The 17,116-nt window shown below is 41.8% G+C and overlaps 1 protein-coding gene and 1 long non-coding RNA gene across 20 annotated transcripts in view; one reads left to right on the top strand and one right to left on the bottom strand.

Moving 5' to 3' along the window:
• SPEF2 (sperm flagellar 2) overlaps positions 1 to 5,099 on the top strand; it is a 176,273-nt gene extending 171,174 nt beyond the window's left edge. For 16 of the 18 annotated variants that reach the window (XM_070245930.1, XM_001500071.6, XM_070245925.1 and 13 more), the window contains one exon: positions 2,157 to 2,452. In XM_070245930.1, coding sequence (XP_070102031.1) covers positions 2,157 to 2,246 — 90 coding nt within the window. In that variant the 3' untranslated portion in view covers positions 2,247 to 2,452. Of the gene's footprint in view, positions 1 to 2,156; positions 2,453 to 4,171 lie in introns of those variants that run through there. The other 2 variants (XR_011430174.1, XR_011430173.1) reach the window with 1 other exon arrangement.
• The window catches only part of LOC138919723 (uncharacterized), a 61,575-nt gene that overhangs the window by 5,568 nt on the left and 38,891 nt on the right, over positions 1 to 17,116 (bottom strand). For both annotated transcript variants that reach the window (XR_011430175.1, XR_011430176.1), the window contains exons 2-3: positions 6,234 to 6,420; positions 5,325 to 5,447 (exon numbers count right to left, since the gene is read on the bottom strand). This is a non-coding gene — a long non-coding RNA (uncharacterized lncRNA). The remainder of the gene's footprint in view (positions 1 to 5,324; positions 5,448 to 6,233; positions 6,421 to 17,116) is intronic.

The following is a 17,116-nucleotide window of genomic DNA, read 5'->3' as shown; positions in this document are numbered from 1 at the left end:
TGGCCTTTCATCTCCTGACTTCAGTGTCTGCTCTTTGGAAAGACAGAAGGCTTTTGCTGGTACAGTGCCTTGATGACAAAGGTTGACACTGAGGTCCCAGGAAGCCCCATGTGTCAATATCTATGTGGAAGATCCAGATTTTGTGTTGGGTTTTATAGTTATTCAATTAAAGTCAGTTATTTAACTTCTGCTTTCATAGATCTCATACAAAGAGGTTATTTTCAAGTAATGTTCCTAAATTTTATTGTGAAAATGCTGAGGTTAAACGTAACAAGATCAGTGAGGATACTGTAACTGGGTTGTTAGTAAAGTCAATTAATTTCCTCTGACAAATATATTTACAAATATAAGTGAACACACAATTTTTCTATACCAACCAAACAAATGTAGTTTCTTCTAATGAACACGCACTGAATTAATGCAAATTTCTTTTAGCAAACCTGTAAATCAAGCATATAACCTTAAAATTAAGGTTTCCATTCACTAAAGCTTTTAGTGTTAAAGTCAGAATGTTGCAGAAGAATTTCTTATAAACGAATGAGTCACGACAAAATACCTATAAATATAAATATAAGGAACTTTCATCCCATTTGTCTTCAAGGCATCTGACTTTAAAATGTGCTCCAACCTTCTCCTCTATCCTTATAACAAATATGATGGCTGTTTCAGTGCACCCAGATCAAATATTTCCAGACTCTCTCAGGCTTTTCTCCATTAACTGCTACTGACAATTATGGCCCCTGATTTCAGCTATAAACTTAGCCAAGGCTGGTTTAAATATCTGGAGCTTATAATTTTCCCCATGCTATAGAGTATCAGATAATCACAGGTCAGATCATTAAATAATCCCCAAATTAACATGCAATAGTCAGCATTAGTTACTGTAGATACAGTGTACTACTCAAAGAAGACATGTTATTAAGAATTGTCATGGGTAGGACCACAAAGGTCAATGGTGAGCAGCTGTTCTTTTTCCCTTAGATTGCACAAGATTGACCTTTGGCTGTAGATCTATATTTTCAACGAACAAAGTCCCTCAAGAAAATGATTCACTATGATTCCCAGCAGTGACTGATACAAGCAATGTGCATGTCACTTGGCAGGGCTCAGCTCAGATAATGAACTAACTCGGGTCTTTGTGAGTAAAATGACAACAGTCAAATTGAAATCTTTGGAACTCAGCTCTGAAGGAAAGAAACATATTCTTTTTTTTTTTTTTTTTAGGAAGATTAGCCATGAGCTAACTGCTGCCAATCCTCCACTTTTCGCTGAGGAAGAGTGGCCCTGAGCTAACATCCATGCCCATCTTCCTCTACTTTATACTGGCCCTGAGCTAACATCCATGCCCATCTTCCTCTACTTTGTATGTAGGACGCCTACCACAGCATGGCGTGCCATGCTGTGCCATGTCCACACCCGGGATCCAAATTGGCAAACCCCGGGCTGCCGAAGCAGAATGTGCGCACTTAACTGCAGCGCCCCTGGTCTGGCCCCAAAAGAAACATATTCTTAAAGCCTTTTCCTAAATTTGTGGAAAAAGCCCTAGAAACTGCATAAATATAATTCTACATTTTCACATGTGTTTGTACCCCTTCTACAGTGTAATAAATTTTAAATTTACTTTAAAAATATCTGCGATTTAAAATGTAAGATAGCTGGGTATTTGAAGTGGACAAAAAACAGATCATTCTAACCCTGATATTGAAAAAACATGGGGAAATGAGACAAGCTGCCCCCACCCCCAATAATCTACTGTTCTGACATTCTACAAAGCTGAATATGTGGTTAATTTGGCATTAGAATTTTCCTTTAATAGAAGTGAATGCTGATTTTTATTCGTTAATAGAGAAATAACCTTTTGGCTTGCCCATTAGGTGCCAGACTCTATGCAACTGCTTTTACAAATGTTATTTAATCTAATATGACAACTCCATTATTCGATAAGGAAACTGAAGCTCCAAGATCTTTGATATCTTTCCAAGGGTACAACTAGCAAGTTGCAGGGCAGAATTCAAACTAAATAGAGAACAATTTTCTGAAAGAAAAAAATAAAAATAAGAACAACTTACTGTTTAATCACTAGCATAGATTAGATGATCATTAATCCTAAGTCATTCATTAATGTTTGTAACTTTTCTTTGAATCTCTTCTCTTAGGATATTAAAATGATTCTCCAAAGGAGTGAGCACGTACAAGGAAGTGATGGAGAGAGATCTCCTTCAAGACTTACAGAGGAGAAGAAATGAAGACAAAAGAGTGTGATTTTTATAACTTGGCAATGAGTCTTCCCAACATCATATGTAAACATAGTCTCTGTCATATATGTTATCATTGTAACTGTAGAAATGACCCCTACCAGGTTATGAGGGGGCACTGAAAAGGGAGCTGCCCTTACCTCAGAGAATAGTCTATAATAAACCTTAAATTTCAAAGCAAAAATCCAAAGTGAGAATGAATGCATTTTGAAGTGATTCTGAAAATAGAAGGCACCAGAACAATATGTTCAAAAATAAACAGACACATAAGTCTTGAACAGTCCCTACGGGAAGTACCTACATTAGGCAGACAGAGTGAAAATTCCCCCAAAGCTCCACGTCAGGGCAGTACTGCAGTGGACATTTTCTAATTCTTGCTCTGTGTGCAGGAAAATCCCAAGTTTCATCCCACTAGCCAAGGAGAAGGCTGCATTATCAATTGCCAGTATGTCATGCTCCTAGCGTCTATTCATGATTCTTGCTTAATAGAATAGAATGTTTCCTGTATAAATAGATGCACTTGCACAATTGTACCTTTTTACTTGTATAAATTAGCGACTCAAATTCAATGATGCTTATCTCAAGGTGTTGTGTGTGTGTGTGTGTGTGTGTGTGTCTTCTGAGTGACAATGTATTCTTGCTGGGCTCCTATGAAACGCCCTCTAAGTCGCTTCACTGGCTGCTCCTTCTGAGAATCTCTTGCTGATCGTCCTCTTCTACTCAAACTCTAAATGTTGGAGAGTTTCAACACTCAGCCTTCTCTGTCCACAGTCAATCCCTGGATGAGTCATCTATTTCCATGACTTTGTGGGTATTAAAAAGGCTAATGCTGAAATTTCTATTCCCATCTTCCCTTGAAATCCAAATGTCTATCTTACTGTCCACTAGATTGCCACATGGAGGCTCAAAGTCATTGCAAACTCAACATGTCCACAGCCAACAGAGGGAGCCTTCTATAATGCAAGTCAGGTCATGTCACCTCTCTGCTCCCTTTACTGGCATCCTGTCTCACACAGAGTCTAGTCCAAGTCCTCACCTTGACCTTACCCATTGCTAACTCTCTGATCTCATCTCCTGCTATTCTCCTCTGCCCACTCTGCTTAAGTGACAAATTCCCCTTGTTGATCCTCGAACATACTAGGCACCCTCCTGCCTGGGAGCCTTTGCACTTGTTTTCCTCTCTGCCTGGAATGATTTTCCCCAAATATCTGCATGGCTTGACTTCCTTCAGGTCTGTGTTCAAATGACACTTGGTCAGTAAGACCTTCCCTCAACACATAATACAAAATAGAAATAACCCACCACCTCCACACACCTCATCCCCACTTTAATTTTTTTTCCATTGCACTTAACATCTGACAAAGTACATCTTTACTCTTTTGTTTCTTGGACACTCCACTAGGTTGTAAGTTCCATGAAGTCAGAGATTATGTGTGTTTTCTTTTTTTTAATTTTTTTTTTGAGGAAGATTAGCCCTGAGCTAACATCTGCTGCCAATCCTCCTCTTTTTGCTGAGGAAGACTGGCCCTGAGCTAAAACCCATGCCCATCTTCCTCTACTTTATATGAGGGACGCCTGCCTCAGAATGGCTTGACAAGTGGTGCCATGTCCGTACCGGGGATCCAAACCTGCGAACCCGGGGCCGCCAAAGCAGAACGTGGGAACTTAACTGCTGTGCCACTGGGCCAGCCCCTGTGTGTTTTCTTTATTGGTATGCTTTAGAACCTAAGACTAAAGTCATAGCCAGCTTTAAGTTGTGTCGATATATTTGTGTAAAATGTGTGCAAATATCACATTTAGATTGATCACTAACAATGAGCAATCCAAAGATAATTTCTATTGTTAGTGGGAATTATATTCTACTTCTAGAAAATGACACATTTCCTAAATTTGCTTCTATTTGGCTCCATTCCCAGAACCTTGTCTTCAAGATGATGGAGGATGGTGACCCAGAATCATGCTTGGGAGATGAAGACGAAACTCTTGCTAGAAATTTCAAAATTTCAACTTAGCTGATTCACATGTAATTCTAGCTATTCTAGAAAAGGAAGTAGAGGAATATCTGAAAATAGAGTTCAAAGAAATCATAATAGGGCACAGCCGGTAAACTCATCCACATGTCATTAAAGATTGAGCAAGACAGGGCAACATTACATTGCAATGGAAAAAAAATAAAAGCAGAAGCAACAGCATTCGTTGCTCTAATAATGTTCTTGCACGATGTTATTACGTAAGAAATAGCAGAATCTCCTTCCTGAGGCCAAATAAACCCATCTGAACGGTAGGAGACCAACCACTACTCAAAAGGCCTCCCCAGTGCATATTTGCCACCACATCACAAGCTTAATCATCATCAGGACTGAGCAGATCTGGTGACTGGGCAAGACCCAGAGATGTAAGAGGAGCTCTTCCACTGCAGGTTCTGGAGCAGGCGAGGGGTGGAACTTCACGCTGAGGACAGAGACTGCCTGGGATTTCCCAGAGGAAGGAAGAATGTACTAGAAGCTCATCTCCCTGAGGGCCTCTCAAGTCTTATAATTCTAGTGAATGCTCAGCCATCATCAAATCATTCTGATGCTGCTTTTGCACTGAATGTTACCGTGTCTTCCCACTACTGCTTTTGTGAGATGGATCTGAAATCTTTTATTCTGGTTGCTCTCCTCTGGATATACTGTCAAGATACGTTTCTTAATGTCCCAGGATATCACAGTGATTGGGTGCGCGTGCACGTACATGTGCACGTGCGTGCACACACGTGCACACACACACACACTGTGTGTTTTGAGGAGTCTGTAGTGACCAAAAGAAACTGATGACTTATATTAAACTTACAAATAACTAAAACATCTAAGCTTATGTTTCACGTGCTTTAGTTAAAACACGTTCCACCTATCCTAACAGTGGCCACTTTTTTAAAAAATTAAAGAACAGGTTTTTACATATAAACCTATTAAAATTCATCCTCCAAATATGTCCTCCTATTTTATTCTGTCATGGTTTTAAAAGAAAATTTATAACCCAATTCCATCACCCAGCACATGTGTATTGTCTGCTTATGTGGTAGCATACCTGTCCTGGTCCCGGGACCCTGGGGGAGGAAGGCGTCTCACTCTCTCTCCTGGGAAACTCCTGGAGCCTCAAGCTGCTTGTTCTTTCCTGTGGAAGCAGCTGTGGTCTCCTGCAAGTCCTTGTCTAATTTAAAACCAAAGAGTTAATCAGATTTTAAATCTCTCAAAGAAGGCTGTACATTTCAGGACTCTGAAGAGTCAACCCAAACACCAATGTTGAAAAGCCAACCCTAAAGAGACAGGCCACCATGTCATATGATAAACAGCTGAGCCCACGACTCTAGCAGGCAGTGGTTCTGAGGTACATTATTGCAGTTGTAGCACGTTAGATTACAAAATTGGGGGATCACTCAGAACTCATTTTAAAATTGTCAAAAAGTAACATGACTGTCTTTCCTATGAAAAGAAAGGGAAGCTGAAGCTATTTTCTATTTAATTATAGCACTAATGGTATCTCAGTAAAGGGATTACCTGGGTAAAAGATGGTAAAGGAAAGCACAATAGTCATTAATCTACGGTACATGCAAAAAACACCTCCTTTACCACTTCCATTGGTTCCTACACACTCTAAGAGAGGCGAAGCTGGTGAAGTGCACTATTTTACCCATGCATTTCTTTCTCTTCTCTTTCTTCCCCTGAATAGCTCTCTTCTTCCTTCACACCTGACTCTCAAGCCCACTTATTTCAAGGATCCAGTTTTTCCTCTTTAAAAAAGACTGATGTTTTGGATTAATTCCTGAGAAAAACCTGCAAGGGAGTCACCATTTGTTCTAAATCATTGGTTACGGAGGTGTCAGCATGGACTGCTTGAAATAGCTACTTCCAGATCATTTCCTGCCGACATAACATTGGCCTCATTGGAAGTTTATGCCATCTATGGCTACCTTCTCCCCATCCTCATCAAACTCACCCACCAAATTGTCATCCTCGTCGATGTATTCCACGATTTGCACCTTCTCATTTTTCTGCACCAAATATTACCACGTCCTCCAGGTATCGCTTTTGTGAGATGGACCTGAAGTCTCTCCTCCTGTTGCTCACGTCTGGACTTCAATGTGGCATTTTATAGGATTAGTACGGATATCTTCATGATATCCCTGGTAATGAGGGAAACGAATATGGACTGAATGCAAAGACAAGTGAATTTGTAACTGTTGGAGTGACTTTAGCAAACACAGAAGATTCATCATATGAGTTATTCATTCTCTCGCTTCCTCAGTGGACTGTTACTATAGGAGATACTGCCCATGTGATGTAAAACATCAAAACCTCACTGAAGAAATGCAGAGGGATATGAAGTCCATGCAAATTATAATCATGGTTGACACAATGTTGGAAGAGATTTGAATTAAATTATGTTTAATGAGAGGGAGAGGACCCAATAACAATGTTAAGATATTAATAATAGGTGAAAATAGATAATAATAGCTAATATTATTGAGGGTTTACTGTGAGTCAGGCACTGCGCTGAGAGCTCTACAGGCGTTATCTCATTTCATTCTCACAACTCTGTGAGGTAGGTACTCCTACGATTGCCATTTACACATAATGAAAATAACTTGCAGAGAGATTATGTAACCTGCCTAGAGTCACACAGCTGGTAAATAATAGACACAGACTAGGAACCCAATATTAACCCCCAAAGCCATTTTCTTACCCAGTTCACTCGACTTGGGTACAAATAACCAATTGTGCAAGCACAGGATGGAGGAAGTACAGCTTAGCAGTGTTTAAAAATAAAAACAAAAGGTTTTATTTAAAGTAAATTGAACCTAATTTGCTGTGTGATGTGGCTGGTAAAGAATCTAGTGTCCTCAGAGCATTAGTGGTACTAAGGGTACTGATTTTCTTCTGACCTGCAGTTGTCAGACCTCAAGGGTAATTCTCTGTGCAGTTTATGGCCACACACTTTAGTATATGCAGAGTAACTGATATATACATGTTCAGAAGTGAGGAAACTCAAAACTCCTTAGCCTTAGCCTTGAGTAGAGAAGCTTCTGACTTAAGCGACAAAGGAGCCATCTCCAACTCTTTGAAAAGCTGTCCAGATGAACTATCTTGTTTTGGTCCTCAGGGATGAACCAACATTGGTGGTGAATGCTGCAGCGTGATAGATTTCAGCTGACCATAAGAAGCTACAAGCTCTCTGTTGCCAGAAGGATTCTGACAAAGGCAGGGTACCATGAGGCAGGGAAGTTGGCAGCCATGACAGGAGCCCAGAACTTTACTGCCTTGTTCTGCTCCTACTGCAATTCCTTCTCCACTAAGTCAGCTTCTCAGCTCAGTTACCCCAACTTCCATGTCCCCAAATGGACCTTTCAGCTTGGTCTTCATCAGGTGCAAATCTTACCTTTCTTCAGAGCACTTTGACTAGGCTGATCCTGCCTCTTGAGCACCCCATATTTCCCTGCGCTAGAATTCCTCCCGTGGAGCCCAATACCATATTCCAGCCACTTAGCTGCTACCCTGTCCAGGCCAGCCTGTGGGTCCCTAAGGGAAGATTACAATGGGAGCAGAGAGGATACAGACATTGGATGGGGCACTATGGGCCTGTCCATCTCTGAGGTTCTCTGGCAAGAACTCCTCCTATCTTCCCATTTTGTGTTAGCAGCAGCACCTGTGGTTCTCCTGGTCTTCCACCCTCAAAACTTCGACTGAGTCCTTGCCTCCTCCTTCTCTCTCCCCCTTCACACTCAAGTCTTATTGATTACTCCTTTTAAATGCCTCTCACATTTGTCCTGTCCTTTCAGTTCCACAGTCACCACTCTATTCCAAAAGTCCTCAAAATGTTTCTTCTAGACTCTTGCAATAGCGCTCAATTGACATCCCCCCCACTGTCTGTATCTTTTTCCAAATCCTCTATTTTCTACCCCAACCCACTCTCTACATATTCCCAAAATAATCGTCCTGAAACTCTGCTTAAGCATGTCACATTTTTGCTTAAAAACCTTCTGTCTGAAGTCTTGCTATCAAATAAATTCCATATCTCTTAGAATGTTATTTAGAATCTGACTCTATCTTTCTAGCTTATCATGTTTTTCTCACACTCAGCTCCAGACAACTTCACTCAATACAGCTTCTGGTACTTATTAGATACTCAATAAATATAGAAGGGATTAATGAATGAAGAAGGATGTCTCCTTTTAACAGAAATTCTAGGAGGTGGAGAGTAACTTTTTAGAGTAAAGATGTTCCTAATCTTATACGTCCCTTATGCTATATCTGTAGAGAGAACTGATTTAACATTGTTAGGATTATTTGTGTGTGTGTGAGTATGTGTGTGAATGTGTGCATGTGGAAGGAAAGTCACTTTACCCCTCCCAAATGGCCCCTTGCATCTCTGGAGAAGAGAGGCTGAGCGACATCAGGGTACACCTGCTGAAGGCTGACTGATTCACGGAAGCTAATGACAACCAAGAATTCTATTAAAATCAGCTCCGTTTAGGATCTGGAGCCAGGTCTAAACCTGAACAAGTTGGCCCAGCAGCCCCCACCATCTGGGCTCCCTCTAGGCCCCTCCCCCACTGCCTACCCATTTCTTATCTAAACAAAGGGCACCCTAACTCTGCCCCCCATAACCTTTGAAACTTATTCTGTCTCCTCTCGTATTTTCCTGGTGTATCTGACTTAATAACAAATTTATATGGCCCGTTGGAATAGCTCCTTCTGCCTCCAATCATTGCTCTGCCGTGTTCTCTGACGCAGACTCTGCAGGGTAGGCTCCGTGACCAGAGGCATCACGGAAGGTTCTGTTGAACTAAGGATAAACAAATCAACAAGCACATTCGCTCTCAGATTCTTAGCGTTAGGACAGTGAAATTTTGTTTTCGAGCTAGCCTGTGTCAAAACAAATCTGGAAAGAGATGCCACTAGTCTCGCGGCTGCAGTTCAAAGCCCCCGAAGGGCCGCCCTGGGCTCCAAGCAGTACCTTGAGCACTTGAGCTCCAAGCAAACGCTGTTGCGTCTTTGCTCCCTTCAGGCTAACCGCAGGGAGACAGCGACACTGAGCACTGTCTGAAACAGCCTCACCTTGCTGTGCCCCCACAAACCAGGCTGAAACCACAACATCCTCCTCGCGTATGACAGACTTCACCATGCACTCCGAAGGGGGAGGGCTTCTTCCTCTTCTCCCACCGTTCTGAACCCATTTCATGGTAAAGTCCTTCTGAATCAGGGAGAGACTTCACCACCATGCTCCTTGCAAAAGTGTCTAAAGGAAGAGTGCCCTGGATTGGAGGGCATCACTTAGCTTTCTCATGCTATAGGAAAACTTTATCATTTCTTTCTGAATTTAGCTACCCTCCATAAAGTTTACCATTGTGCCACTGCAATTGTTTAGAAAGTTCCTTTAAAATGCTACGGTGCCGCTTGTAAAACTATACTGCTGATATTTCTTTCAGAGGGCAACTTCTTCCAAGCTGATAACCATGTTTATAAATATTGCATTTTCCTCAGGGAGGTGGGTGACGTAGCAAGCAGGCAGTAATAAGTACTTCCTGGGTATCTGACATATGCCATGTGCCAGCCACTACTCTAAGCACTTTCTAAGAATTAGCTCACTTAATACTCATTGATAGGCAACCTTACAAGGTAGGTATATCACTATCCTCATTACACAGCAAAGGGCGCTAAGGCGTGAAGGGGCTAAGGAGCTCACCTAACTTGCACAGCTAGTGCAAGAGGCTAGGATTCCTACTTGGGAAGGAGGACCTCTGTCTCCAATGTCTTTGCCCTGAACCCTTCCACTGGCTGCTTTTCTATCACCTGCGGGTCAGGTAGGGGCCTCACAATGGCTCCCCTCAGCTAAGGATTGGTTCTTCAACCTTCTGCCTTGTGAGCATTCCCTTCTTAACGAGGGAACTTTGCAATCAGGGCCCTTGGCTTAGGAAATCTGACTTCATTGTCCTACAAGCCTAATTTTTTTGTAGCCACCCGGCTCGTCTTACCTGTGTCCCTAATTTCTCTGTCCTTCCTCCCCAATTCGGATCTCCATATGTCTGATCACAATATCCCTCTGACCCTTGACCTGACGGCATTTTGTCCACTCACCCTCAAGCCTCCCAGCTCAGCAGGAAAGGTCTATAGGCTTTGTCTTGAAAACACTTTAGACCCAGGACAGTGGGACAGATGGGCCCCAGAATATACTTCGCAAGCCAAGCCCTCTCCTGCAGAGGAGGCATGCTAAATCCAGATTCTTCAGCCTCGTAGCTTAATTTAGTGGCCAAGTGAAGGAGCATGGCCTTTAACTGAATTTCTCCAGTTTCCTCGACTGCATGATGATGAGGCGCTGTGACTTGAGAGCACAGGCTGCAAATACAAATGCTAGAGGGACTTGGCAGCCAATTAAAAAATATGTAGCAGGTCAGATTTTTTTAAAAACTGGCTTCTCAGTCTATCTTAATTTTCCCACTTTTAAAAGAGAGCACAGGATAGATTTCACTTTTCTCAATTCTACTAGAAGAAAACAGAACAGAAGCACTATGATAAACTTCAATTAACCTTCATCCTCGGAGCTAGAGAGGCTGGAGGGCAGCATGGTAAAGACAGTCACACACTCATTGGCTGCTATTAAACGCTACCCGGCAGTACCGTGGGAAGCCAGAAATTCTAATCCTTATGCCAAATCTCTTAAATTGAAAATACTGACAATGAATTCAAATATTTTTAAACACTTTGTGGGCCAACTCTGTGTAAGCCAAACAATTATGTTTGTCGGCCTTATGTGTGGCCCATGATTTATCAGTTTTCCACTGTCAGGTTTCCCAGAGGGGTCACCTCAAGCAAGTCAAAAATGCTGGTCATGGCAGCAAAAGTAGGACTACCAAACCCAAGGCTTCCTGGTTTAAATGCATCTGTCTGATCTGGGCCATCACTCACTCTTACAGCACCTTTGTGTGACTCTGCATAAGGCCCCCTCTGGGAGAGGGCCCTTCCTCCAGACACAGCACCATGGCAGGGCACAACAGGTCAGCTAATAGAGTTCAGGCCCCCTTCTCTTCTCAACTGCTTGCATTTTTGCAGTGCAAAAACCATCCAACCATGAACAGAAAACTTGATGTGGCCTCACCCAGGGTATCTGAACACTCAAATCATATGAGTGAAAATATAAAATAATCTGGAGGCTGGCCCCATGGCCTAGTGGTTAAATTTGGCACTTTCCACTTCGGCGACCAGGGTTTGGTTCCCGGGCACAGACCTACACCAATTGTCAGTGGTCGTGTTGTGGGGACAACACATACAAAATAGAGGAAGATTGGCACAGATGTTAGCTCAAGGTAAATCTTCCTCAGCAAAATAAATAAAATAATCTGAAGAAGTAAGACAATCAACAGCCAGGGTTCTCCAGCTGTTGCTCTGCAATCCCAGGCTGCCAGACATTTGACCCCCAGGAGGCTAGGGGTGCATAGTTAGACCAAGAGCAGAGGTACAACCCTCTGTACAGCCCAGTTTCTCATTGTCTGCACCTCCCATCCATGCTAGACACACAAAAGTAGAAGAGAGCTTTCGCACATATGCGTGGGACGAGGCTGAGCCTTGAAGAAACCTGGAAGTGGTAAAGTAGGACAGGCCGGAGACAAAGCACACAGACACCTTGCACAGCCTGTTGATGCATTTGCCCACACGTTCCTTTGCATTGGGAGGTTGCTTCACAATGTACCTTTTACCTAACTCTCAATTTTGCCTGCAAGGCTAAATTGAAATGGAAAACCCAACACAGCTTCCTGTAGCGACCCCTGCCCCTACGACTAGGAACAGGGCAAGGCCACTGAGGTGGTGGTTGCTAACAACTCACGTGTTCATTGTGATCAAACTGTTGTTCTGGAAACCACAGCAGGTGGATCTACTTCCAAATTGGCTGCAAATTCACTTCATAAGGCACCCTCTTCCTCTTGCAGAAATTCCCAGAGACAGGAGAGCATGGTCAGAAGATGTATTCCCCATGCCCACCCTGTCATCCTGTCTCCTTTCTCATCTCCTTTACTCTTTGGGGAAATCAAATACAGTCATGCGTTAGTTGATGATGGGGACACGTTCTGAGAAATGCATCGTTAGGCGATTTCTCCATTGTGTGAACATCAGAGTGTACACAAACCTAGATGGTATAGCCTACTACACACTATATGGTACTAATCTTATGGGAACACCATCACATATGCAGTCTGTCATTGATCGAAACGTCATGGTGAGGCAGTTGACTGTAATATTTTATGGAAAGAAGATATATCTTTTCAAAACCTTATTAGTGATTCTTGGGGCCCTCTGGGTGAAGGCACTCCCCTTGTTTTCCTCCCATCCTCTCGTCCCTCACTTCTGTCCCAGCATCCACCCACCAACACCAAATATCCTCACAGCAGAGCTGCACATGGGCAGCAGCTCTGAGGAATCATGGACCTGAGTATGGAGAACAATCTCCTCTCCCTTAACTTTCCTGTGAGGCAATGAGTGCTGCTCTTTCTCTCACAGGATGGAACTGAGCTCCATTTCTATGCTAGAGAGAAAAAGAAGAAGTGGCTGAGGTCTAGGTAGGACTGGCCTTGCCATGGAGCCAAAGACTGAACAACTGGCTGGCCCTCTGCCCCCGGAAGCTCCTTAAGAGTTGAGTAGATGGTATCTCCTTAGCCTCAGAACCCCCTTATTTAGGTACTAGGGCCCGGAGAAATACAAGCAATAAACCATTAGTTCTCATGAACCTAGAGTTTCTGCTGGGTGTGTTGCAGGAACCCCCACATAAACCTAATCTGGGGCTCAGAAGCCCCTATGCAGAAGATAAAATCCTAAGACAAAATGTACCTTGAGGATGGAAGGAGCTGGACAAGCTAGATTCAGTAACAATATCCTGGCCGCAATGTGTTTTGTGTTACTTGGATTGGTCTTCTGGCAAAGCCCTCTCTTGCCCGTGGCCTCAGGAGAGAGAAGGCTGTAAGCAAATGCTAAAGGGCTGTTTCACTAAAACCCTCAGACACGGTACCTCTAGAGAGAATAACACTAAAGATAGACTAAGTTCTTTCCTCCCATCCAGAAGAGTGTCAGGCAGCTCTGATCCCCTCCACCCCACTCACAAGCTAGGACTCCAGTATCCCAGATGCAGCTGGAAATAGATGCCTACTAGGAAAAAGAAGATATTCTGCAGAAAAGAAAAATCCTGGCAGGAGCGGTGATGCCGAGAGGAAGGTGGCAAAGTCAATGAAAGGTAAGAAATGAAAGATTCTTTGGTGGCCAACCTTATTTGTTTGTGAGTATACATGAGAATGACCTCAAACCTCCCAAAGATTCCCTAAAATACTTGGACAAGATTTTTCAGAGGCCAGCGGTCCTGAGAGAATGTGTGGGTTCATGGGCAAGAGAAGTTTGAATTATTGCTCTAAATGTCTATCTTCTAAAGCCATTTAGACCCATAAGCTGGCAGTACCTGGAGAAACTAGATTTAAAAGATTCATATAGTTTAACCTTCAGAGTCTGTTTAGAAGTTCTATAAATTTTCAATTTAGCCTGCATGAAATGTTTCCTAAGAATAAGTTGTATATATGATGGATCACTGGGGTAGAGGAGGATTCTTGCCTTGGGAAGATTTTCAGGAAGCATCAGTGTGGTGAGGATGCTCCATTTCTAACCTTAAAAGGCAAAACTGCCTACCCTACTCCTTCAAATCTCCAGGCATCTTGGTGTCAGCAGATCCAGTGTGGACTCTGAAACTGAGATGTTCCAAACCTGCTTGCCAGCTCACTGATTCACAAGAAACATGTGAGGTTGAATCTGTCGTAACATTATTAATGCAGTTTTCTGGTGTGGGGAACTCGTATTACAAATTTAACACTGGGATTATGATCACAGTTCAAATTACAGGCATGTTGCAGACAAAGTTCGAAGGTGCCCTATGACATTGACTCACTCTGTCTGCCCTGTCAGATGTTCCCTATGTCAGACAAAACCCCATTGACATTATTACATTTTCATATCCTCAAAAAGCAGGCTGTGTGGCTTGGAGAATTTTCCTTTCCAACTACACTTTTTAAACTGGAGTATACTAGCATGACAAAGTCGGCAGTGGTGTGTGAAGATTACACGTGGAACCACAAGGCTGCCATCTCCTTGGAGATTTGAAGGTGGAAAGTAATCATTCTATTTGCAGGAAGCTGCTCTTAAAAGTTTTCTAAATAGATAATACACACACACGGAAAAGTGAAAGGTTACGTGAATATATGGTGAAAAGCAAGTTTCCACCTCAGACCTGTCTGCCAGGCCCACAAGGCTCAACCGCAGAGTCAACTACTATTACTAATTGCTTAATTATCCTTCCAGAGAAGATGTTTGATAAATAAACCCCCTCCCAATTTACATAGATTGCAAGTGATTTAAAACAGTGACTTTCAAATGGTAAAGTATGTTTGAATCACCCAGGGATCTTATTAAAATGCAGATTCTGATTCATTAAGTCTTGAGTAGGGTTAAGATTCTGCATTTCTAACAAGGTCCCAGGTGATGTCAAAGTTGGTGGCCCATAGATCACACATTGAATAACAAGTATTTAGAATATTATATTTACTCTAATACATCCGGGTAGAAATGTGAATTAGTACATGCTTTTTGGAAAGCAATCTTACAATATTTATTCAGATTAAAAATATTTGAAGTCTTCAACCTAGAAATCTCATTCTTGAGGATCTAGCCCAGAGGAAAGCATCATCATATATATAATGATATACATATAATGATATGCATATATAATATACATATATGTGTGTTTTTTTATTATTTTATTGAAGTCACGTTGGTTTACAAGATTGTGCAAATTTCAGGCATACATCATTATATTTCGGCTTCTGTATAGGCTGCATTGTGTTCACTACCAACAGCTAGTTGCCATCCATCACCGTACATGTGTGCCCCTTACCCCTATGTTTATTGCAGTGGAAATATGTGGGGAAAAATGCCTACATATAGGGAATAATTGAATTAATTGGGATATATCCATACCATGGGGCACTGTGCAGTCATTTAAAAAAAAGAAGAGAGAGAGAAGGAAAGACTTCAGAGGTAACTAGTTGATCTAGAGAAATTTCCACAAGGTATTGTTGAATGAGTAAAGCCAGATTCAGTGAAGTGTATATTATATGATCCTATTTTTGCAAAATAAAAGACAAAAAAAACTAAATGCATATGTATGTGTAGACTTACATGTGTGTGTGTAGTGTATCTACATGCGTGTATACGCTATATATGATTCTATGAGCACATAGAAAAATATGAGAAGATACACACTAAATTATTAATGAGAAGGTGATTGTAGGTGAAAAGAGCAAACAAAAAAAAGAAAATTGTGTTTAAAATAGTATGGATGATCTTATCATATTCATGTAAAATTTTATGTGTGCGTAAGTATGTTTATGCATAAAGAAATTGGAGAAACCTTATTTTTATATTAAACAGACACCTATGTATGGCCTCAAGAAGAAACTATACATACATTTTAAGATAAAACGTAAGACTTTAATGTTCTCAGAACATGGTCTTCTCTTAACTTGCTTGAAATGACTTTGGGATGAATGTTTGAGAATACTTTCCTAGCTCCTGGGTGCCTACACGGTACCTCCTAGTTTGGTTGCCCGCTGCAGAAAAATTTTAAAAAATGAAAGTGAATATTAATATCTCAATATTGGCCAGGGAGGAGATGAGTTGGGATTCCAAAAATCATTGCTCATAAGTGTAGTCCCCGTAACTGTGATTAAGTCCCCTTGAGGTCTTCACTGAGAGCTACCACCAATTTCTCTTCATATAGCTCAGAAATTGCCACCTATTTGTAACAGCATTCTCTTCAAAGCTTGTTTTCCCGGAAGAAATAAACACCAAATTAGCAGTATCTATCCCACATCGTGGTGCAGAATGTGGGGCAGATTACCAAAGCCTGTGAGATGCACCTAATTTGAAGTCTTTTTATCCACAGAGTTAAGAAACATTATTTTTTCCTCCCCACCACTTAGCCACATCTGAGTGCAATCAGACAGACACCTACAACACGCGTACAACAGATCAGCTAGAAAAAAATATGGCCACACTTGCATTCTGTTTTGAAGATCTTCAGATAACATCAAAGCTTGTTTCCAAGCCACAGTCCTGGTTTTATAGTCCAGGGCAAGGCTTTAACCATTTCAGAAATGGAGTATAGGTTTCTAGCTCTTTCTCCTTGTAAAATACAGAAAAGATTTTAATTTGACTCTGACAGCAAAGTGATTAGACCTAAACAAATATGTAATCTAATATATTCAGTTATCATCACTCAAAGTGTTTATTTTTTGGCAAATTGAAAAGAACTGAGACATCCAGACATCTGCTATCTCCTTCCTTCTTTTCTGAGATGGTTCCTACTTAAAAGAAAGTTCTAGCCATGGGTTAGGACAAAGACAACCTTCTTTGCCTCATTTTTCTTGTCACCTGCCTTAACTTTTCTCACAATAGTGTTGATGGGTGATGTACTGTTTACTTATGGTTTTTTAAGGCGAGTCTGCAAAAGTTGGTATTCTAAGGGCTTCACATGCCAACCAGGTGTAAACATTTATCCTTCCTTGGAAAACAACTTTGTACCCCTCTCACCTTTATCTGTGGGACCAAATGCCATCCTCCAAATAAACAAGGAGTTCCCAAGCGTGTATGAATAAGATGGTGGGGGCCATGACCAAAGCATTTGGAAGAACCATAACCTCTGATCCATCATAACTTCCCCTCCTAGGCCAGTTTGGAATTGCCATGGGGCAGTAAGTGTCCAGGCCCACGGTTCCCCAAAAAGGCATTAGCCTC

The sequence above is a fragment of the Equus caballus genome, chromosome 21 (genome assembly GCF_041296265.1).
Source record: "Equus caballus isolate H_3958 breed thoroughbred chromosome 21, TB-T2T, whole genome shotgun sequence".
NCBI lineage: Eukaryota > Metazoa > Chordata > Mammalia > Perissodactyla > Equidae > Equus > Equus caballus.
The sequence above is the reverse complement of the archived record's forward strand: the minus strand, read 5'-3'. Positions and strand labels throughout refer to the sequence as shown.